General features: G+C 38.2%; 1 protein-coding gene and 2 pseudogenes across 3 annotated transcripts in view; all 3 read right to left on the bottom strand.

The window, feature by feature from the left end:
* Positions 1 to 11,434, bottom strand: part of LOC103270856 (dedicator of cytokinesis protein 7) — a 128,876-nt gene extending 117,442 nt beyond the window's left edge. For both annotated transcript variants that reach the window (XM_008068357.1, XM_008068358.2), the window contains exons 1-3: positions 11,333 to 11,434; positions 1,582 to 1,757; positions 1,014 to 1,082 (exon numbers count right to left, since the gene is read on the bottom strand). In XM_008068357.1, the coding sequence (XP_008066548.1) occupies positions 1,014 to 1,078 (65 nt within the window). In that variant the 5' untranslated portion in view covers positions 1,079 to 1,082; positions 1,582 to 1,757; positions 11,333 to 11,434. The remainder of the gene's footprint in view (positions 1 to 1,013; positions 1,083 to 1,581; positions 1,758 to 11,332) is intronic.
* A 7,548-nt stretch (positions 11,435 to 18,982) lies between these two features.
* Positions 18,983 to 19,745, bottom strand: LOC103270857 (annotated as a pseudogene).
* Positions 19,746 to 22,358: 2,613 nt separating this feature from the next.
* LOC103270858 overlaps positions 22,359 to 22,408 on the bottom strand; it is a 28,869-nt pseudogene continuing 28,819 nt past the window's right edge. The window contains exon 3 of the transcript XR_505002.2: positions 22,359 to 22,393. The product of XR_505002.2 is annotated as a 60S ribosomal protein L5 pseudogene (transcript). The remainder of the gene's footprint in view (positions 22,394 to 22,408) is intronic.

A 22,408-nucleotide genomic window follows, 5' to 3' on the forward strand; every position in this document is an offset into this window, starting at 1 on the left:
TAGGTTTCCAACATACATGCATAGAGGTAAAGACTTTTGAATTATCTGACAGAGGAACAGTTTTCTTCAGTACTGTCTAAAATCTGGCTACTAGAATACTTATCAAATTTCAAAATTCACAAAAGCAGCTCTTCCATATAGAGGGCAGCAGACTGTGCTTTTATTGGGTCACACTAAAACTGAAAGGCATGTCAGCATTATCTTCCGGAAGGATATGAAGCACAATATTAAGCCCACTTGAATAGGACAGCAGCATGAAGGCAAAACAGCCAGCAATGGACACGTCAACTTTGCAAGTGCTGTTCAGCACAGATTACTTCATTTGTGAAAAATATAATGTCGTATCAGAATTCTCCACTACTCTACGTCTTGTGTAGAAAAATCAGGCTAAGAAGTTTAAGGATGAAAACCCTTCATTATGCAAAACAGCAAAGGAAACCATAGTTTATTTTGTTTCTTAATCTGACTTGTTATTTCAAACACAGTCCATTAAAAAAATAAATTTTGGGTAGAACAAAATATTATTTTTTTTACAAATATTTACCTGATTAGATGTACAGGTCAAGGAACTATAAACATTAGTTAGAAAGGGAAGAGATCTTTCAAATACCTTGATCTGGAAAACTGGTTATTTAATTTAACCTAGCTATTTAAGTTTTGCTAAGTTAGGTTCTTTTTAAGAAATACAAATTACTCACCAATATCTACCCTTGACTTACTGAAAGAATTAGACTCAAAATCATTATCATTATATATTATTAGTTCTTAGTGATTTATAATAATATAAAAACACAATGCCTGCAAACCTGTATTTTATAAGGAAAGTAAGTAAAAGTAATTGTGGAACTCCTAAGGAGAAAATATCTATATGCAAAGATTTGTCTTTTGTATCCTTGACTATTTTGTTAAATAAATTTTCAACTCTCATAATTATTATGAATCTACTTTAATCTTTAATCCATTTACAAATCCTACTCGGTATTTTTAAATGTTATAATAAACATGCAACTTACTTTCTGATCACAATTGCCCAGTCTTCTGTATAACTTCTTATGCAATCTCTAACATGTGGATCCATCTCACTATTTTAAAAAAGAAAATGTATTTGTAATTTAGACAAGAAAGTAATGATGTTCATAAATTCGGTTGTTGCAATTCTTGGGTTTTTGGTTTGGTTTTGTTTTTTTAAGTCACAGTCTCACTATGTTGCTCAGGCTGGACTGTCAAGGCTCACAGGAGCTTCAGACGTCCTGGGCTCAAGCTATCCTTCCACCTTAGACTCCTGAGTAGCTGGGACTACCCCATGTGTCCCTACACCTGGCTAATTTTCTTTTCTTTTTTTTTATAGAGAGGAAGTCTCACTCTGTTGCCTAGGCTGGTCTCAAACTCAAGGGCTCAAGCAATTCTCCCGCCTCAGCCTCTCAAAGTGCTGGCATCACAAATATGAGCCACTGAGTCCAGCCAGTTCTTGTTCTTATCATAGAAAATGACACATTACAATAAATAGGCTCTAAATAAAATAATGGAAGGTAGTCTTTCTATAGTTACCCCAGAACCAAAAACAGGCAGATGTCTCTTTACCTTTCTTCAGGTACAGCTGAAACAAGGGTTCTGCAGTCCCGAGGACTATAAACAACCTCAACATCATCTGGAGGAAATTCAATCAAATCCCGCAAAGGCCCAGAATCCACAGCTAAAGGATGAGTAATGAGGTATTCTTCCAAGTCCACCGGATCCACTGCTTCAGTAAGGGGAACCTTTACAAAAAGCAATAGAAAATTGTAAGAAGTGAACGTAAGAATTTTAAAACGGCCAGGCGCGGTGGCTCAAATCAGTTATCCCAGTACTTTGGGAGCCCACGGTTCGAGACTAGCCTAGGCAACTTGGCAGACTTCATCTCTACAATAAATCAAAAAATTAGCTGGGAATGGTAGCGCGCGCCTATAGTTCCAGCTACTTGGAAGGCTGAGGCGGAAGGGCCACACTGGGGGACCGTGAATATGCCACTGCACTCCAGCCTGGGCAACGGAGTGAGACTCCAACTCAAAAAAACAAAACAAAACAAAAGAATTTTAAAACTTTAAGCAAAGAAGTTTTTTTGTTTTGGGGGGTTTTTTTGTTGTTGTTTTTTCAGTTGGGGTCTCACTAGCTCAGGCTAGAGTGCAGTGGCATGATTGTGGCTCAATACAGCCTCAATCCTGGGCTCAAGCAATCCTTCCATCTCAGTCTCCTGAGTAGCCAGGACTATAGGGTTTTTGGAGAAACAAGGTAGTGCTATATTATCCAGGCAGGTCACAAAATCTTGGGCTCAAGCAGTCCTCCCACCTTGGCCTCCCAATGTGCTAGGATTACAGGTGTGAACCACTATGCCCAGCAAAGATATTTTATTATTTAAAAAAATACATATATATATGATTCTAGTCTAGTTCTTTCTAAAACTTTAACAGTTACTCAGTCAGGTACACTAAAGAAAATACAAAGTGATGGTCTTCTTGTTCTCCTTTGTATTTTGGGTCATACTCTTTTTAACCTTGTTACTAAGACTTTGTCCACAACTCTTACATAAAAACAGAAATAATAATCAACCATTTTATTATACTTTACAGCTTACAAAGTACTTATTTATATCTATGACCATATCTATGGATATAAAAAAGATAAGTGCTTTTATTTTATTTGTTGCTACTGTTGACTATCCTAGTAAGAACATATAATCAGCCTATGGTTGGCCAAAAAATAGACCTCCAGAAATTCTCCACTCCCTAATCCATGGACCCCATACATGCTACCTTATATGTAAAAAAAAAAAAAATAAGAGTCTGCAGATGTGATTATGGATCTTCCAATGAAAGATAGGTCCTAATGGCAATCACATATATCCTACGAGGAGACAGAGGCGATCTGGGCCATCCACACAGAGAATAAAGCAGTATAAAGATGGGGCAGAGAGGGATTTAAAAATTCTGGCCTTAAGGAGATCAGAGATGCGGCCACAAGCCAAGAAATGGCAGAAGCTACAGAATCTGAAAGAGGCAAGAAACAAATGCTCCCTATGGCATCTGAAGGGAGCACAACCCAGCCAAAACTTTATTTCAGTCCAGTGATACTGATTTCAGACTTCTGGCCACTAGAACTATGAGAGAATAAATTTGTTTTGTTTTAAGCCACCTGTTTTGTGGTAATTTGTCATAGTAGCCACAGACCCTATTAAAAGTATCTATTAGCAATAATAAAAGATTAAAGGCAATCTTTAGCTAAGTTGAAAATATACTTTTTAAATAAGATATCATATTTCTTATCTAATTCAAGAAAGAAAAAATATTCAGCCAAAACTGTGAAGGATGTATAACAAACATGCAGTTGTAAGCCAATGAAAATAAGACCACAGCTGGGCTCAGGGGCTCAGCCTGTAATCCTGCATCTTTGGGAGGCTGAGGTGAATGGATTGCCTGAGCCCGCGGGTTCGAGACCCGTCTGGGCAACTTGGCAAGACCTCATCTCTACAATAAATCAAAAATTAGCCGGGCATGGTAGCGCATGCCTGTAGTTCCAGCTACTTAGAAGGCTGAGGCAGAAGGATCGCCGGAATCCAGCAGGTCAAGGCTGCAGTGGCCGGGAGCAGCCACTGCACTCCAGTCTGGGCGACAGAGTGAGACTCCAACTCAAAAAAAAAGAAAGAAAAAGAAAATAAGACCATGTTATTTCTCAAGATGTTCATCTGGAATAAAAACACTGAAACCTGCCTCTGTACAGATATCCACTAATAAGTAGAAGGTGCTTTCACCTATGCTTCTTTAGACTAAACAAGTAGCAACATTTTAAAGATACTGAGTAAAATAATACATGACTAACACATCATAAACATTCAAAAGACAGCATTTACTACCATCCTATGTTATCTCATTTAAATCTCCCCCAGGCCCTGTAAGTTAAGAGATAATTACTATTTCCATTCTACAAATAAAGGCATTTGTACTCAAAAAGTTAACCAATGTCTAAAAATAAAATAGCCACAAAATGATAGAGAAGACATTTAAAACTGAGTCTTCGAGCTCTAAAATTTACAGTTTTCTCTCTGATAAACATTCTATCTAACCTATCCTATCAGGTATAAATTATACTATGATGTTGTTCTTAACAAGAAAGCAATCCAATAGAAAAAGAGAAATCGTTTTCAATCATTGTTACTGCAACAACTAGATAACCAAGTGAAAAATAACCTCAGCATTTATATCACAAAATATACAAAAATTAAATTGAAAAGGATCACAGACAAACACAAATGCTGAAACTATAAAGTTGCTAGAAGAAAACACAGCAGAATATCTTTATAATTTAGGAGTAGGCCAAGTTTCTTACACACCACACAACAAAGAACAATTTAAAAAGTGATACATCAAAAGACTGTTAAGAAAATGATTAACAAGACACACTAAGAGATAATATTTGCAAAACATATTTGATAAAGTACTAGTACCTAGAATATATTAAAAAGTCGCACCCTCAAATAAATAGAAAAAAGGGAAACTGATGAGACATTTCACAAAAGAAGACATAGAAATGGCCAACAAAGCACGTGAAAAAGTGCTCAACGTCAAAAGTCACCAGAGGGTACTTCCACTTCTGGGAAGACTGAGTAGGTGTACTTTTTTCCGTTCTTTCCACTAAGCACAACTAAAAATCCTAGACACTGAGTGCAAAACAAACATAACAAGACTCTGAAAGGTAAAGAGAAAACGGCAGACTGGCAAGGGCATCAGAATCCAAGGGATGGCACAACAGTGAGTTACCTCAAAATTTCTTTTTGCCTAATATATTCCAGATTTAGAGCTAGAGAAGCCCTCAATCCAGAAACAACAAGGAACATAGGAAAACAACACAGAAACCAGAAAAAGCCTGTTCTCTCCAGCCAAAGGATCAAGAAAGAGGCAGCCTAGAAAAACAAAAAACATTTAGACAATAACTTCCTACTCCAGCCCAATACCACATGAAAAACTGTGGTCCCCACCCTATACCCACACCAGCAAAGTCCAAGTGGGGAGCCAGACGTCTACCCTCAACCAGCTGTAACAAGGCCTCCCAACTCTCTGGGTCAGGGTGGTATCAGAAGTCCAAGAAGGGAGGTGGGATTTTCACACCTACTGTGCAATAATGAGTCCCTCGCCTGCACAGTGTCAGTAGAAACTACTCAAGAACCTGGACATCCACTCCCACAAAGAGGCAACATGGCTCCCCTTCCCTTGATTGCCAGGCAGTGTCAGAGGAGGCCTAGTGGAGAGTCAGACTTTCACCACTGCCCAGTGTAGCAAGGCCACACAGCCCAGGTGCCAGTGGAGGCCATGCGAAAAGCAGTGCTAAGGCACTACTGCTCTTTCCAGCTAAGCTGTATGAGCAGCGGTCTTGTAGAAGTGGAAGCTCCTGCTCCTGCCCAAGAGTAAGGAGGAGCCCTTCCTTCCTCGCATATCAAGAAGACGAATGGGAAGCTTGGACTTCTACCCCATCCATCTGTCCACAGCAAGATAACACACTCTTATCTCCAACCAGAGCCATGTCAGAGGATGTAGTAAAAATATGTTTAAATAAGATCTAGAGATTCACAACAAAAGACCCAAAATGTCCCATTTCCAATTTTAAAAAATCTCCTATCATGCTAAAATCCAGGAAAATCTCAACTTGAATGAAAAATGACAACCTATAGATGTCAATACCAAGATAAGAGATCTTAGCATTATGTGACAGATTTTAAAACAAACATCAGAGAAATACTTGAACAGTAATTGCAAACACTCTTAAAAACAAATGAAAAAATAGAAACACTCTGTAAAGAAACAGAAAGTTTCAGCAAAGAAATAGAAAATATAAAGAACTAAATGTACATTTTAGAACTGAAAAATTCAATAGCCAAAATAAAAAAAATTAAACAAGCAGGTACAATAGGAGAATAGAGGGGGCAGAGGAAGTAAAAATCAGTTACTTTGAAAAATGAAAATAAAAATTACTCAATCTGAACAACAGAAAGAAAACAGACTGAAAACAAACAAAAACAAAAAACTAAACTTCAGGGGATGGACAAGAAAATATCTAGCATTAATGTCATCAGAGTCCTGCAAAGTGAGGAAAAAGAAAGCAGGGCTGAAAAAAATATCTGAATAAATAAAGGCTGAAAATTTCTAAATTTGAAAAAGACATAAGCCTACAAATCTAATAAGCTAAGTAAACTTTAAACAGGATAAACCCAAATAAATATATACCAAGACCACATCAGTCAAATTTCTGAAAACTAAACACACACAAATCTTGAAAGCAGTGAGGGGGAAATGACACCTCACCACTAGGGGGAAAAAATTCAAATTAAAAATTTATCATCAAAATTCATGGTGATCAGAAGAACATGACACACAACATTTTTCAAGTGCTAAAAGAAAAGAACTGTTGATCCGAAATTCTAGATCTAGCAAATGTAGGTTCAAGAATGAAGGGGAAATCAAGACATACTCTGATAAAGAAAAACTAAGAGACTGTCACCAGCAGACATAACATAAAAGAATAGTCAAAAGAAATTTTCTAAACAGGAAGAAAATAATAAAAGATATTTGGAAATATCAGGAAGGAAAAGCAAACACAGTGTAAGCAAAATTATAGATTTTTCATGGTTGAAGAAAAAAATTGTCCAATATGATTCTAAATGTATATACAGAAAATGTTTAACACAATTAAATATATTAGGGAAGAGTAAAGGAACGTACAGGTAGGTAAAGTTTCTATGCTTCACTCAAACTGGTCAAATATCCGTAAAGCTATTGAAATAAAAAGAAAAGAAAAAAACTGGCAAAATATCAACATCATTAGTGAGATAGTTATGTGTATATAATACCTTGAGCAGACACTAAAAGCTATACAAAAAGAGATACACTCAACACTATAAATCTAAATGGAATCCTAAAAAATGTTTAGGCAACCCCCAGGGAGGCAGAAAAAAAGAAAAGAGAAGTGAAAAATAGAGAGAACAAACAAAAAATAAGATGATATATTTAAATCTTAGCAGAACAATAATAGCATTAAATGTAAATAGTCAGCAGGGCATGGTGGCTCAGCCTGTAATCCCAGCACTTTGGAAGACTGAGGCAAGAGAATTGCCTGAGCCTGGGGGCTCGAGACCAGCCCGGGCAACTTGGCAAGATGGAGACCTCGTCTCTACAATAAAAGTCACAAAAACTAGCCAGGCATGGTGGCTCGCACCTGTAGTTCCATTTACTTGGAAGGCTAAGGCGGAAAGATCGCCTAAGCCCAGCAGGTCAAGGCTGTGGGGGCCATAAGCGTGCCACTGCACTCCAGCCTGGGTAACAAGAGTGAGACTGCAACTCAAAAAAAAAGCAAATGGCCTACATATACCAATGAACAGATTGGCAGAATGGATTTTAAAACATGACCTACCTACATGTATCTTCAAAGAACTCACTTTAAATAACACCACACACAGGTAGGTTGAAAATAGAAGTATGGGGAAAAAACATAACCATAAACATTAATCAAAAGAAAGTCATAGCCGGGCTCAGTGGCTCAGCCTGTAATCCCGTGCCCTTGGGAGGCCGAGGTGAGTGGATTGCCTGAGCCCGCGGGTTCGTGACCCGCCTGGGCAGCGAGACCTTCTCTACAATAAATCAAAAAATCAGCCGGGTGTGGTAGCGCATGCCTGTAATTCCGGCTACTTGGAAGGCTGAGGCGGAAGGATCGCCGGAGCCCAGCAGGTCGAGGCTACGGTGACCAGCAGCGTGCCATTGCACTCCAGTCTGGGCGACAGAGTGAGACTCCAACTCAAAAAAAAGAAAGTCATATGGGGAAACGCAAACTTCAGAGCAAAGCAAAGTACCAAATAAAGAGGGACATTCCTAGACAGTAAATAGGGTGATCCACCAAGAGAACATAACAATCTTCAATGTGTGTGCACTAAACAATACACTACAAAACATGTGGGGCAAAAAAGCTGGCAGAAATGAAAGAAGAAATAAGGCTTTCACAATTACAGTTGGGGATCTCAAGAGCTCTCTCTCAACAACTGAAAGACAACTTCGGGTAGAACAACGTCAGACAGAAAATCAACAGGGATATAGTAGAACTCAACCGACAGGATTTAAATGACACTTAGAGAACACCTCATCCAATGACAGCAGAATACACGTTCTTTTTGAAGACCTAGAAAGCATATACCAAGACAGACCTACCCTGACTCGTAAAACAAATCTCAACATATTTACAAGAACAGAAACCAGACAGAATGTATTCTCTGACTACAACAGAATCAAACTAGAAAGTAGCAACCAAGCCGGGCTTGATGGCTCAGCCTGTAATTCCACGCCTTTGGGAGGCTGAGGTGAGTGGATTGACTGAGCCCATGGGTTCGAGACCCGCCTGGGCAGCGAGACCTCATCTCTACAATAAATCAAAAAAGCAGCCGGGCGTGGTGGCGCACGCCTGTAGTTCCAACTACTTGGAAGGCTGAGGCAGAAGGATTGCCAGAGCCCAACAGGTCGAGGCTGCGGTGGCCGGGAGCAGCCACTGCACTCCAGTCTGGGCGACAGAGTGAGACTCCAACTCAAAAAAAAAAAGAAAGTAGCAACCACAAGGTAACAAGAAAATCTCCAAGCACTTGGAAATTAAAAAGCCCACTTCTAAATAATCATGAGTTATACAAGTTTAAAAAGTGAAATGAAAAAATACATTGAACTAAATGAAAATATAACCTAAAATTTTTAGGATGAAGGAAATGTAACTCAAAAATACAATTGAGAAACTACTTCACATTCATTACGATGCCTATTATTTTTTTAAAATGGAAAATAACAAGTGTAGGCAACAATAGGGAGAAATTGGAACTCTTCTGCATTGCTGGTAGAAATATAAAATGGCACAATTGCTGTGGAAATATAAAATACCACAGTTGCTGGTGATTCCTCAAAAAGCATAAAATAAACATGGAATTACCCTGTGATCTAGTAATTCCACTTCTAGGTATATACCCAAAAGAACTGAAATTAGGGACTCAAACAGATACTTGCATATACCTGTTAACAACAGCATTATTCACGATAGCCAAAAGGCGGAGATAACCCAAATGTCAATCACCAGATGAATGGATAAATATAATGAGATACATACATGCAATAGAATATTATTCAACCTTAAAAAGGGATGAAATTCTGGTACAGGTTATAACCTGAATGACCCTTGAAGATACTGTGCTAAGTAAAATAAGCCAGACACAAAAGGACAAATATTCTATGATTCCACTTGTATCACATACATGGAACAGGCAAATCGATAAGGGCAGGAAATAGCATAGAAATTACCAGGGGTTTGGAGGAGAGAGAAATGGGAAGACACCATTTAATAGGCATAGGGTTTCAGCTGAGGACGACAAAAAAGTTCTGAAAATAAATAGTGGTGATGGTTGTTCAATACTGTAAATGTGCTTAATACCAGTGAATTGCATATCTGAAAGTAAGTTGTTAAATTTTATGTTATATATATTTTACCACTATATATTGTGGCAAAATTTATATTTAATATAAATATGTATTAAATTTGTTTTTTAAATAAAAACTTTATAAATGTTTCTAATTCAATGCTTCTGCACCCAGGTATTATCTCTAGGGCAGTATACATTTCAAGCTTTAAAATGTCACAAATGAATCCTCGATGAAGATAATGACAAAGCCTCGAAGGTCCTTACATATGACTAATTCAGTGGTTTCATGGATTCTAGGATCTGGTGAAACAAAAAGACAGTGAAGTTAGGGTACCAGAACAAGAGGGCAAAAAAGCTAAGCGGTTGGCCCACGCCTGTAATCCCAGCACTTTGGGAGGCCAGGGTGAGAGGACTGCCTGAGCCCGTGGAATTCAAGACCAGCCTAGGCCACACAGTGAGACCTTATCATACGGGTTAGGTGGCATGCACCTGTTTCATGTTCCAGCTACTCAAGAGGCCTCGAGGCAAAAGGATCACTTGAGCCCAGGAGGTCAAGGCTACAGTGAGCCACGACTGTGCCACTACACTCCAGTCTGGGTGACAGAGTGAAACCTCAACTCAAAAAAAAAAAACAACAGAGGTAGTGATCAGAGAGTGGGAAGCCTAAAACTGAGATTACACACGGGTTCTAGTAATCATGACAAAATCTAAGTTCTGGCTAGGGAAATTCTAAATAGCTGAGGTGCAATTCAAGATGCACAGCTATCAGTAGAGAGGAGGAGTGCAAGACACAAAGACTGTGTTGGATACAAGGATCATCATCGTCCATGTATATTGAAATCACCCAGAAATCCATACATTCTAAAATTTCTCCAATTAGTATGTTACTGTAATTTAAAGTAAACTTCGTTTTAAAATTTCAGTAACCCAAGCATTATAAACATATCATAAATCAAACTGTCATTTCCGTTTGTTTAATAACTGGTACCTTTTCATAGCAATATGAAAAATGTTAATGCTGATATATAACTTCTCCCTATCATGCTTATTTACTTTTTCAGTTTTCTACAGCATTTGAAAAAAAAATGACCGTGGAACTGCTTTTAATTCACATCCTTATATAACTAATAAATATGAGTTTTTATCAAAACTGATTGTCTGCATGTAAGCTTCTTTAATAAGAGCATATTTATGTCTTTGATACAGTACCTGGATAATGATAATGATGCAACAACATAAATTCATTTCTCTTGAAGACAGATAATACTATAAGCACACATAATTATTTAATATTTACTTCGGTGCCTATTTCTAGAATTTTTTTTCTAATTAATTATTTATTTATTTTTTGAGGTAAAATCTTGCTCTGTCACACAGGCTGGAGTACAGCGGCATGATCATAGCTCAATGTAACCTCAAACTCCTAGACTCAAGCAATCCTCCTGCCTCAGCCTCCCGAGTAACTGGGACAATAGGCTCAAGCTACCTCACCCAGCTAATTAAAAACATTTTTTTTACAGACAAGATCTTGTTATTTTGCCCAGGCTGGTCTTGAACTTCTGACCTCAAGCGATCCTCCCACCTTGGCTTCACAAAGAGCTGGAATTACAGGTGTGAGCAACTGTGCCCAGCCCTTATTTCTTAAACAGATTCCTAAATTTTCACATAATGAATCACCTTAGGTATGAAAAGTTCAAAATGTACAATTCCAGAAATGATTAAATCCAGGATGTAAAGTTTCAGAGTTAACTAGGAAACTAACACATCTATAACACCTCCTAACCCCTTCTTCCAAACCAAATTTCAAAAAAGACTGAGGTAGCAATAAGTAAGGTTATGAAATTAGTGTTGATTAGTGCTACTTACTGTGGTATGATGGGATATATTGCCAACAATGTTGAGGTTTTTGAGCAGCTGGGGAGAACCACTATACTGTCCAGAGATCTGCTTCCTCACTTCAGCTGCCACAGTTCTATAATGAAGAAAGCAAAAACATTATACACATAATTTTTTTTAATCAGCTTAAAATAGAGGGAAGTTAAACATATTAAAGACTCATTTAAAGAACAACAAGATCTCGGCATATCAATAAGGCTATAAATTCATAAAACATTTCAGGAAGTTCTTTACTAGCTTGTAACCACATTAGAAGATCTTTATAATGTCAATATAGGGTACAAGAGTGACAGCAAACTTACATGAGGTTTTTTATTATATGGCACTTTAGGGAACACACTTTGGCCTATGATAGAGCTAAAAGCTCTGCAAAGCTGAATATACAGATAGAAGCTATAAAAAACTATATATATTAACATGTATATATTTCAAAAATATAAAATCAATTCTATAATATTTTATAAACAAATCAACTTATTATAAGAATTAGGAGGAAAAATTCAGTGGTTTAATTCAGAGCCCTGAACATCTTGGTCCCCACTGAAATTTACAGTTGAGTTTCAAGACAATCTCATTTGCCAAAAGACATTCAGACTTAGGATGCAATCTTTTCCCCTACTTTTCTTCAATACCTCCTTCCTTCTTCCATTTTCAGTCATTTCACACACATTCACTTAGCATAGCTATAGCCGACTACACAATTAGAAATTTGTATGCAAAGATAAAGGAGTTATCATTCTTTAAGGCTCAAGATAGTGAATTAGCTCAACTTTTTTTAATAGGTAGTGAAGTAACTTACCTACCTTAGTGTTACTCAACTCAGTATGCCAATTTCAGCACTACCTCAGTGTCTTGGGGCAAAACCCGGAGTAAACCAAATCGTAAACTGCTATATCTCATCAAATTCAAGGTATCATTAATTGTTAAGAAGTGACATTACTCCAAGTATAGTTAAGAAAGAAAAGCCTCCCAGGCACAGTGGCTTACAACTGTAATCCCAGCACTTTGGGAGGCCAAAGGTGGGAGGATCTCTTGAGCCCAGGAGTTCGAAACCAGCCTGGGCAACATAACGACAACTTGTCTCTACAAAAATAAAAAATTAGCCAGGTGTGGTGGCGAGCACCTGTAGTTCCAGCTACTCGGGAGGCCAAGGGGGAAGGATCGCGTGAGTCCAGCAGGTCAAGGCTGCGGTGGCCATGAGTGTACCACTGAAATCCAACCTGGGTGTCAGAGTAAGACCCCAACTCAAAAAAAAAAAGAGAATCCCCATATTACAAATATCCTCTACATGATATAATTTCTTCAAAAAAGAAAATCTGTAATAATGCTAAAATAAGTTATAATGATGCAACATGAACCATTTTCAAACCAAGCCATAAAAATATCTGCAACCCAGACAAGGAAGGTATTGTTACCAAAAACTTCCACAAAGATTTCAAGAAGTGTGAGGAAATCTCCCCAAATAAAAAACTGTATCTTGGATGGGCGCAGTTGCTGTAATTCCAGCACTTTGGGAGGCCAAGGTGAGAGGATTCTCTGAGCTCACAGATTCGAGACCAGCCTAGGCAACTTGGCAAGCCCTCATCTCTACAATTAAAAAAAAAAAAAACTGCATCTTTAACCATACCATGATCCAAAATATGCAAGAAAGAAATGTGACAAACAAACATGGGCCCTGATATCTGCTGAAATCCTTTCTCATAGGTTACTTTTCCATGACAATTTTCCTTACTCCCCGTGACAGTGCACAGAGGAAATGACACCAAGGAGTCTTCTGTTACTTCTAATAAGCTGTTAATATTAACTGCAAAGTGGAAGGAAAAATAGGTCAAACCTCTGCAGTTCTTTATGCCTCTAAGTCATAATATGAGAATACCATCTCCTCCTCCTCAAGAAAACATGATTCAGTATTTGATGTACCTATTTCTTTAAACCCTCTCTATTTCTACATGCTAATGTTAACACGCATTACAGTTTTCACCCAAAAAAGTATCCACTCAGGCCATTCATCACCGGATGTTGGAAATAACAAGCAAAGTACCCACATCCTAGGGAAAATCATGTTGCATTTAACACTTCCTCTGAGTCACTCCTACTTTCAGATGCCCTATGTAGCCATGATTTCCAGAATGACCCAAGGATGATAAGGCCACTCTGGGTCTGCCTCTCCCATTTCTAGTCATTCTTCATGGAATCAGAAGTAAACCCTAAGTAAAAATGAGTAAGCAAAGTTTAGACTAAACTCTCCTAAGAGAGGCTAGTTGAGCTACTCATACTAAGTCACCAAAAAAGGTTTCAATACAATATGTCAAATTAGAGAGTAAGAGCTCTTGGAACTGGCACTATTTACATCTAAGACAGAAGTCAGGGAAGATGCAAAGGGTAAGGGTTATCAGGGACAAGCCAAAAAAAGGGCTAGCTAAAAATCCCCCCCAAAAGGGACAAGAACAGCAGATAATTCAGTACTGTGACTATCCGCGTCCAAGGGTGGGGAGGGCTGGGTTACCTCGGAGTTCTACCATTGTGTGTAGTTGGTAGTAAAGACAAAGAAAACAACAGATTAGAGAAAAACAACACTGTATCTCCTACTAAGTATCTGTGCCGAAAATGTTGGATCTGAATGGAATCAAACCTTTTCATCTAACTTCCAGTTTACAAGAAATAGAGAAGACAGAGTAGCAAGTTAATACCATAAGAAAGCAATTACAAAAAATAGAAGATAAGTCATTCTACATGTCAAGCTCTTCAGTGGGTCAATGTGATGAGTAAATAAAAAAATGAAGGTAGCAGGCTACATTTTAGAGTAAAAAGACGAGACACAATAGACAAAATCTATTTAAGGGGGGAAAACAGACTTAAGCGACATAATCAAATGCAACACATGGTTATTCCTGGATCCTGATCTGAAAAAATCAGCTATAAAAGACATTTGTGGAGATGAAACATTTGAACATGGGCAAATTATTACATAAGAGTTACTGTTGCTTTTTTAAAAGTTTTTAATGAGTAAAAGCATCACTGTAGTAATTTAGAAAAATGTCCTTATATTTTAGAGATGTCTTCATCATATTTTTAGAGATGTTTACAATTTAGCTCAAAACTCTTCAGTTCTTATTACTCTGCCTTAGTGAGGAAAATTAACAAATTAGATACTGAGTAACATAGGGCAAATGACCTTCAAAAGGTATCTCGCATGCTCCATAAAGCCCTGCCTGATTATTTCTGTCCTGCTTCACTCAGGTTAGGCACCTCCCTGCGTTTACTGGTATACATTCAAGGAAATGGAGCTTCCAGAAGACAGGAGACGAGCCCTTGACTGCTTTCCACTGCTGAAGCATAGAACCTTGCCTTGCTGACAAGTTTGATGTCAGTGGTTGGAAAGCCCAATGTTTGTAAGTATTCTCTTTGACAGAACATAAAAATTGCAAAGGTTTCTCTAGAACAGTAGTAATGCAACCCTCAAGTATAAGTATGGTGGGGTTGATGGGAGGGTACAGTGAAGTATCAAGGATTGGCTTCTCAGGTCTGACACACTCTCCGAAGCAGCTTTGCAACCTCCTTGAGGAATTAGGAAAACTCCACCACTGACTGAAGTATGCTATGCTGCCTCTTACTTGGTATAAATGTCTCAAAACAGATTAATTTCTGCCATTAAAGAAAATGTATATTATCTAAATCTGGTGGCATTTTTCTATCAAGAATTATGTCATTGTGATAATCGACCAAAACATCTGTTATAGAACCTTTCAAATTGTTTTGAAATCTGTTTAGCAATTTCCTTGAAAAGAACTAAGCAATTAAGAGGCAAGATTTCATCTTATTGACCTTTGTACCCTCTAGCAGAGGGCCTAACACATACAAGGTGTTTAATCGATGTTTACAGAGTCGAAGTGGAAAAAAAATGGGAACAGAAGACAGAAATTCATAACTCCTTCCCCCCAAAAGTAATTGAATAAGAATGCTAAGATGGAACTTATGTGAGAAGAGACCATGTCTTATTAATCTTTATATCCTCAATGTCCAAGACAACCGAGAGATAGATATAAAAGTTTAGAGAAAGAAAAGGAGAGAGGTAGGGAATAAGAAGGCATTTAAAACTACCTAATAGTTTCAAAACATCTTCAAGAGTAAACCAATCTATAAGTGCTGCTGGTTTCTAACTGGTTGAAAAGGGAAGAGAAAAGTATGCCTTCTTACCTATTACTGGCAAATAGGTAAATATTTGCTGGAGGAAAAAAATTTCAATCTAGTTGACATCATTGTTATCTGGTAAAACAAAAAACTACTATAAAAAACTACAATATTCTTCTATGTGAAACTCAAGAAATCCTTTTGTTCTTGTTGTTGTTGTTGTTGATTGTTACTTTTTTTAGGAATAGGGTCTTGCTCTGTCACCCAGGCTGAAATGCAATGGTATGATCATAGCTCACTGCAGCCTCAAACATGTGGGCTCATGTGATTCTTCTGCCTCAGTCTCCCAAGTAGCTAGGACTACAGGAATGTGCCACTATGCCCAGCTAGTTTAGAAATCCTTATTCTTTAATGTCCACGTATGACATCATACAATAATCTTTTCTTGATACCTTACATTATACACTTAATATATCTTAGAAATATTTCCATATCAGCACATAATAAAACTAGCAACATTTGTCAACCACTTACAATGTACCACATACTGTATAAAGGGTTCCACTTGTTATACTTCATTTAATCTTCAGAAATACCCTATGATATAGGGACTATATTAGGACACTGAAGTTTCAAGAGGCTATGGTCAAATAACTGATTAAAAAAAAAAAAGTTCTGAACACAGAGACCCCATTCTTAATTACTGCTGTCCTTTTTATATAGCAGGTAAGAGTCCATGGTATACATAAACTGAAACATATTTAACCAGTCTCTATTTAGTCTATTTCTAGTTTCTGCAAAGATTATCACTAGAAAGCAAGCTTCACAAAGACAGAGATTTTTCTCTGACTCAAGAATTATGGCTGATGTTTATCTTCTCTTTGGGGCCTTTTGCATTTCCAGATTCTCTGAAGAAACATATATTATTTTATAACGGAAAAAATATGTTTTTAGATAAATTTCAAAAATAAAGTAACTTACCCAAGTCTATGAAAAATAAAGCAGGGTTTGAAGAATTCAGACCCATGAAGCTCCTAAGGCCTCTTTCCATGGAAGTAAGCTTCCAAGATAACTAAATCTTGCTATAGCTCATAGTAATGACTTCTCTGTTTCCCAAAACCCAGACTACAAGATCAGTTAAAGATACCCAATGAAAACATCTAGTGTATATACTAATATATTAATAGGAACATTATAATGACTATCACCTGCTATAATCTGTTTCCTATCTTTCATGTATTGTTAAATAAAACTGTGATCTGAAGCACTTTGTGTCACTTGTTTCTTAGCCTGTGTTAAAATCTTTAGGAACATAGAGGACCAGACCATAGGCTCGAGAAAACTAAAACATATACAGGTTGATAGGAGAAACAGAAGAACAGGAATAGTCTCCTATTCAATACACAACATTTAAAACGTACCACCCTTTCAGAGGCAAGAGAGATTAAAAAAATTAAAAAAAGAGGTGTCAGATGTCTCATTTATCCCACCTGACACTATTCTGAGGTAATATCATCCCAAAATTATTTTAAGTAGACCCGGACCTCTCCATTACTGTGACCTACAACATCACACTCTATCTCAACTTCATCAATCAAAACACAGTGAGACTAATGCTTCCTACTTCATGAAGCACATTAAATTATAACATACATTTATTATATTATACACATTATTTATAATATACATTTATTTGAACTGCTTAATGTATATATAATTGTATATATTATATACAGTTCAAAAATTTAGCATCTGTAATTTTTTTTTTAAATCGGAGTCTTACTCCGTCGTCCAAGCTGGAGTGTGGTGGCACGCTCACAGCCACCCCAGTGTTGACCTGCTGGGCTCCGGCAGCCCTTCTGCCTCAGTCTTCCAACTAGCTGGAACTACAGATGTGCGCTGCCATGCCCGGCTAATTTTTTTTTTTTAATTGTAGAAACGAGGTCTCACCAAGTTGCCCAGGCTGGTCTCAAACCCACGAACTCAGGCAACCCACTCGCCTAGGCCTCCCAAAGTGCTGGGATGACAGGCGGAGCCATCGATCCCAGCCATCATTTGTAAATATTGACAAAGACCTGAAGCTGGCAATTAAAAGCTCAAGGTGGGGGGAACCTCTACTGTAAAAAATTAGTCCTACCAAAAGGAGATAAATTTTTCTTAAATCCCATCTTGTCTCATAAAAATAAACACAATCTTCTTACCCACAAATGTACAAATTGTTTTCTGGTATAAACTGTATGATGTACTGCTAACTCCTATCTATTTTTTATTTTTGCTTTGAAATTTAAAAACAAATTGTATTTAAAGTCTGAAATACAATTACTAAAACAATGATTTTTCCAGAAAACTGCAGTTACACAATAGTGCACTGTTTCTATCTTGTTAGAACATGCATTAGATTCAAATGCAAAACCATGAAATAAACCACCATCCTTCAACAATTTGAGCAAAGATAGAATGCCCAAGGAACAACATAGATGGACTTGCAGAAGATAGGCTGTTTTACTTCAAGCATCATTTTTTTTTTTTGAGTTGGAGTCTCACTCCGTCGCCCAGACTGGAGTGCAGTAGCAAGCTCCCGGCAGCCTCGACCTGCTGGGCTCCGGAGATCCTTCTGCCTTAGCCTTCCAAGTAGCTGGAACTACAGGCGCATGCTACCATGTCCGGCTAATTTTTTGATTTATTGTAGAGATGAGGTCTTGCCAAGTTGCCCAGGCGGGTCTCGAACCTGCGGACTTAGGCAATTCACTCACCTCAGCCTCCCAAAGTGCGGGATTACAGGCTGAGCCACCGAGCATCATTTTTTAAAAGAGCATAAATGCATGAGTTTTCGGGTACATACATTATTTGGCACTAGGAATCGGGGCATTTTGCCATGTAGCATTAGCATGTATTAGAAAACTGTGTAGTGTCAAAGGGATAGAATTCAAGCAATGTTGTCAATAAAATGTTCCATGGAATGATTCTTCTTTGTCTAAGTACTGTCCTGCATACACTGGTAGCAACTCTGAAATGAGAAAAGGCTGGGCGTAGTGGCTCAAGTCTGTAATCCCAGCACTTTGGGAGGTTGAGGCAAGAAGACTGCCTGAGCCCGGGGGTTCAAGACCAGCCTGGGCCACTTGTCGAGACCTCATCTTTACAATAAATCAAAAAATTAGCCAGGTGTTATGGTACATGCCTGTAGTTCCAGCTACTGGGAAGGCTGAGGCAGAAGGATCGCCTGAGCTCAGCAAATCGAGGTTGCAGTGGCCGTGATTGTGCCACTGCACTCCAGCCTGGGCAAGAGAGTGAGACTCCGATTAAAAAAAAAAGAGAAATGAGAAAAGAAGCTTAGACTCCTCTTATTTTCTGAAAATAGAACAGAAAAAAAAATGAAACATAAGCCCTTTTATATATTAACAATTTCAAAGAGCATCAATTTTACAAGAAAAAGACTAAAAACAAAGTGTTCAAGATACCAGATAGGTACAACGAGCAGTCAGTAGACTTTCACAAGGCTTTGCAGTGGTGGCATTCAGCAGAAGTCACTTTGTAACCCCTGACAATAAACAGACCCGCAGAATCCTTTGTCAGATATTTTAGGAAATCATGCAAATAACTCAACAACAGTGTGAGGCTCTTCTCATCGAGAGGCATATAGGCCGACGCTGCTCTGATTTTTACAAACAGTCTCAGTGGGGTGTGGCACTCCATCAACCTGGGACATAAGCTCATCAGGGTGAGCCATGAGGATTTCGACATACTGGGGCCTCCCAAATGTGCAGACAAGCTGAGTGCCCAAAGTCACATTGAAAATATTCTTTTATGCCTACCAGTTCATTAACCGCATATTCCTTATAATCAACACCTTCCTGCAATTTCTTGCAATTTGCCTACTCTTCCAGAATAGCATCTTAGCAGGGAGTGGAAACAGCTGCCTCTGCCTGGGAACTAGCTCCCAGTGCTCAGCAAGCCATGGCTTTGATTCTTCAGGAATCTTCACTTCACCTCCCATTCTATTATTATATGCTTCTTCACTCTCAACCGTGGGGTCTGCCACCCTCTGCATTTCCAGGAGTCTTCTGTTTGTTCTTTCTGGACCTCCTCAGAGAAAGCGGGCTCAAGGTTCTTCTGCTGTGGCCAGCAGTCTTCTTTCCCAAGGAGGCCACTCCCATCTTACTTCTCTGCATGTTTCTTCTGGTTGGCTTTTGAAGCTGTTTGCTTCTGCAGATTATTGTCCACAAGGTTGAGAACCCTGCTTTCTGGAACTCATTCAACCCCATTTTTATTTCAACCAACAATCTTCCTTCTTTCCAAGAACTCCTAGTGATTTCCCACACGGACTCTTCTGAGATGGTCTGGAAGGATGGCATGGGAGACACAACTCAAGGTTCTGCAGTCAGGTCAGATTTCCTAACCCTTGCTGTACAGCAAACTTGGCTTTTCTAATGGTGACCCTTTGTATCCTGATCTCCAAGCACAGTGCCCTTCCTTCTTCAGACAAACAGTTCTGTTAATTTTCCAAAGTTCTCTGGATGAGGAGTAGACCTCCTGAGTCTGCCACTAGAAGCCACCAAATCTCAGCAAAGGACTAGCTGACTGGTCCAACCCTTAATATTGTTTAAATATTGAACTCTCCAAATGACCTACAGAGACACATATATCCTTCATTCGTAAGGAAAAATAATGTCAACTTCTGGATAAAGTCATATTAGGCAAGGGACTATGACCCAAGATCCAAGTATTTTTGCCCACTTATTTCCTTCTTTTCTCCTTTAAAAAAAGGGGGGGCATTGCTTTGTTAAACTCTGGTGTACTCACATGGCTCTTTGAGCTATGGCTGCCATGTTTCCTAGCTTTGGTCCCCTTCTACCAGCCTGGGTGACAGAGTGAGACTCCAACTCATAAAAGACAGATCTCCCCTCTCCATCCCTCTCTTCTTTGTCTTTTCTTTTTTTTTTTTTGTCAAAGCATTAATGAATGACCTAAATCTTCTTATTCTAACTCTTAAATGCTTCTCAAATTGTCAGCCCCTCCTTCCCTTTCCTACAGTCTCTTCCCACAAATAACACCATATATAGGGGTGAAAGTCTGAATGTATTCTTCCTTCGATCAGTAAGAAAGCAAGTATGCCTGATCTCACCACCTCTATTCAACACTCTACTGGACAATCTAAACAGAACAGTAGGGAAATAAGAAAAAAAACAAAGAAATTGAATGCATTTAGACTTGGAATGGAAGAAAGAAAACTGTCTTTAATCATAGACAATATTATCTTGTATTCAGAAAATAGAATGAATACTACATAGTTTTAGTAGTTAATTAATACTACTAGCTTATTTAGTAGTTACTAACTACTAGAACTAATAAACAAGTTCAACATGGTCAGAGGATACAAGTTTAATATTCAAAAATAAATTGTAAATCTACATACTAGCAATGAACAAACCAAAAATAATTTATTTAATTCAATTTATACCATCAAAAACAATAAAATACTTATACATAAACTTAGCAAAAGACATACAAGACCTGTTCACTAAAAATTTCAAAACTGCTGAGAGAAATTAATTAAGATCTAAAGAAATGAAAAGACACTCTATTTTCACAGACTGACACTCTATTTTCATGGACTGAGACTCAATATTGTTCAAGATGGCAATTTTTCCCGAACTGCTCTACAGATTCTATGTGATCTCTATCAAAATCCCAGTAATATTTTTGCAGAAACAGGCAAACTTTGATACTGATCCTAAAAGTGGCCCAGGCACAGTGGGTCACACCTATAATTCCAGCACTTTGGGTAGGCCAAGGCAGGAGGATCATGTGAGCCCAGGAGTTCCAAGACCAGTCTGGGCAACACAGCAAGACCCTGTGTCTCTACAAAAAAATAGAAATAAAAATAATTAGCCAGGTGGTGGCATGCACCTGTAGGCCCAGCTACTCAGGAGGCTGAGGTAGGAGAAACACTTGAGCCCAGGGTTCAAGGCTGTACTGAGCTATGATTGTGCTACTGTACTCTAGAGCCTGGACAAAAGAGTGAGACCTTGTCTTGAAAAACAAAACTGCAATAACAAATAAATAAATATACTTTTTTTTACAAGTTAGAGGACTCACACTTATGAATCTCAAAATATACTTTAGAGTAACGATAATCAGAATCGTGTGGCACTGGTGTAAGGATAGACATGAAGATCAATGAAAAAGAATAGCATATCAAGAAATAAATTCTTACATTTATGGTCAATTGATGTTTGACAACAGTGCTAAGGTAATCCAACTGGTCAAAGACAGTATTTTCAACAAAATGTTGCAACAACTGAACATCCACATGCAAAACATAGATTCAGACCTTCATCTCAAGCCATACACAAAAATTAATATAAAATGGAACACAAACCTTAATGTAAAAACTAAAACTAGCTGGTCACTGTGGCTCAAACCTAAATCCCCGCACTTTGGAAGGCCAAGGTAAGAGAACTGCCTGAGCCCAAGGGTTTGAGACCAGCCTGAGCAACTTGGCAAGACCTCATCTCTACAATAAACCAAAAAAATTAGCCAAGTGTGGTGGCGTGCACCTATAGTTCCAGCTATTTGGAAAGCTGAGGTGAAAGGATTGCCTAAGGCCAGCAGTTCTAGGCTGTAGTGGCTGTGAGCGTGCCACTGCACTCTAGCCTGGGCGACAGAGTGAGACTCTGACTGAAAAAAACTAAAACGATAAAATTTTTAGCAAAAAATCTTCATGACTATGACTATGGATCAGGCAAAGTATCTTAGCTACAACACCACATAAGAATGCATAAAAGAAAAAAGTAATGAATTGCACTTCATCAAAATTAAAAATCTCTGAGCTTCAAAAGTCACCTACAACTCAAAAACAAAACAAATGATCCCTTTTTTTTTTTTTTTTTGAGTTGGAGTCTCACTCTGTCGCCC

The sequence above is a fragment of the Carlito syrichta genome, unplaced genomic scaffold (assembly GCF_000164805.1).
Source record: "Carlito syrichta isolate Samal-C Ts95f unplaced genomic scaffold, Tarsius_syrichta-2.0.1 Scaffold310501, whole genome shotgun sequence".
Taxonomy (NCBI): Eukaryota; Metazoa; Chordata; class Mammalia; order Primates; family Tarsiidae; genus Carlito; species Carlito syrichta.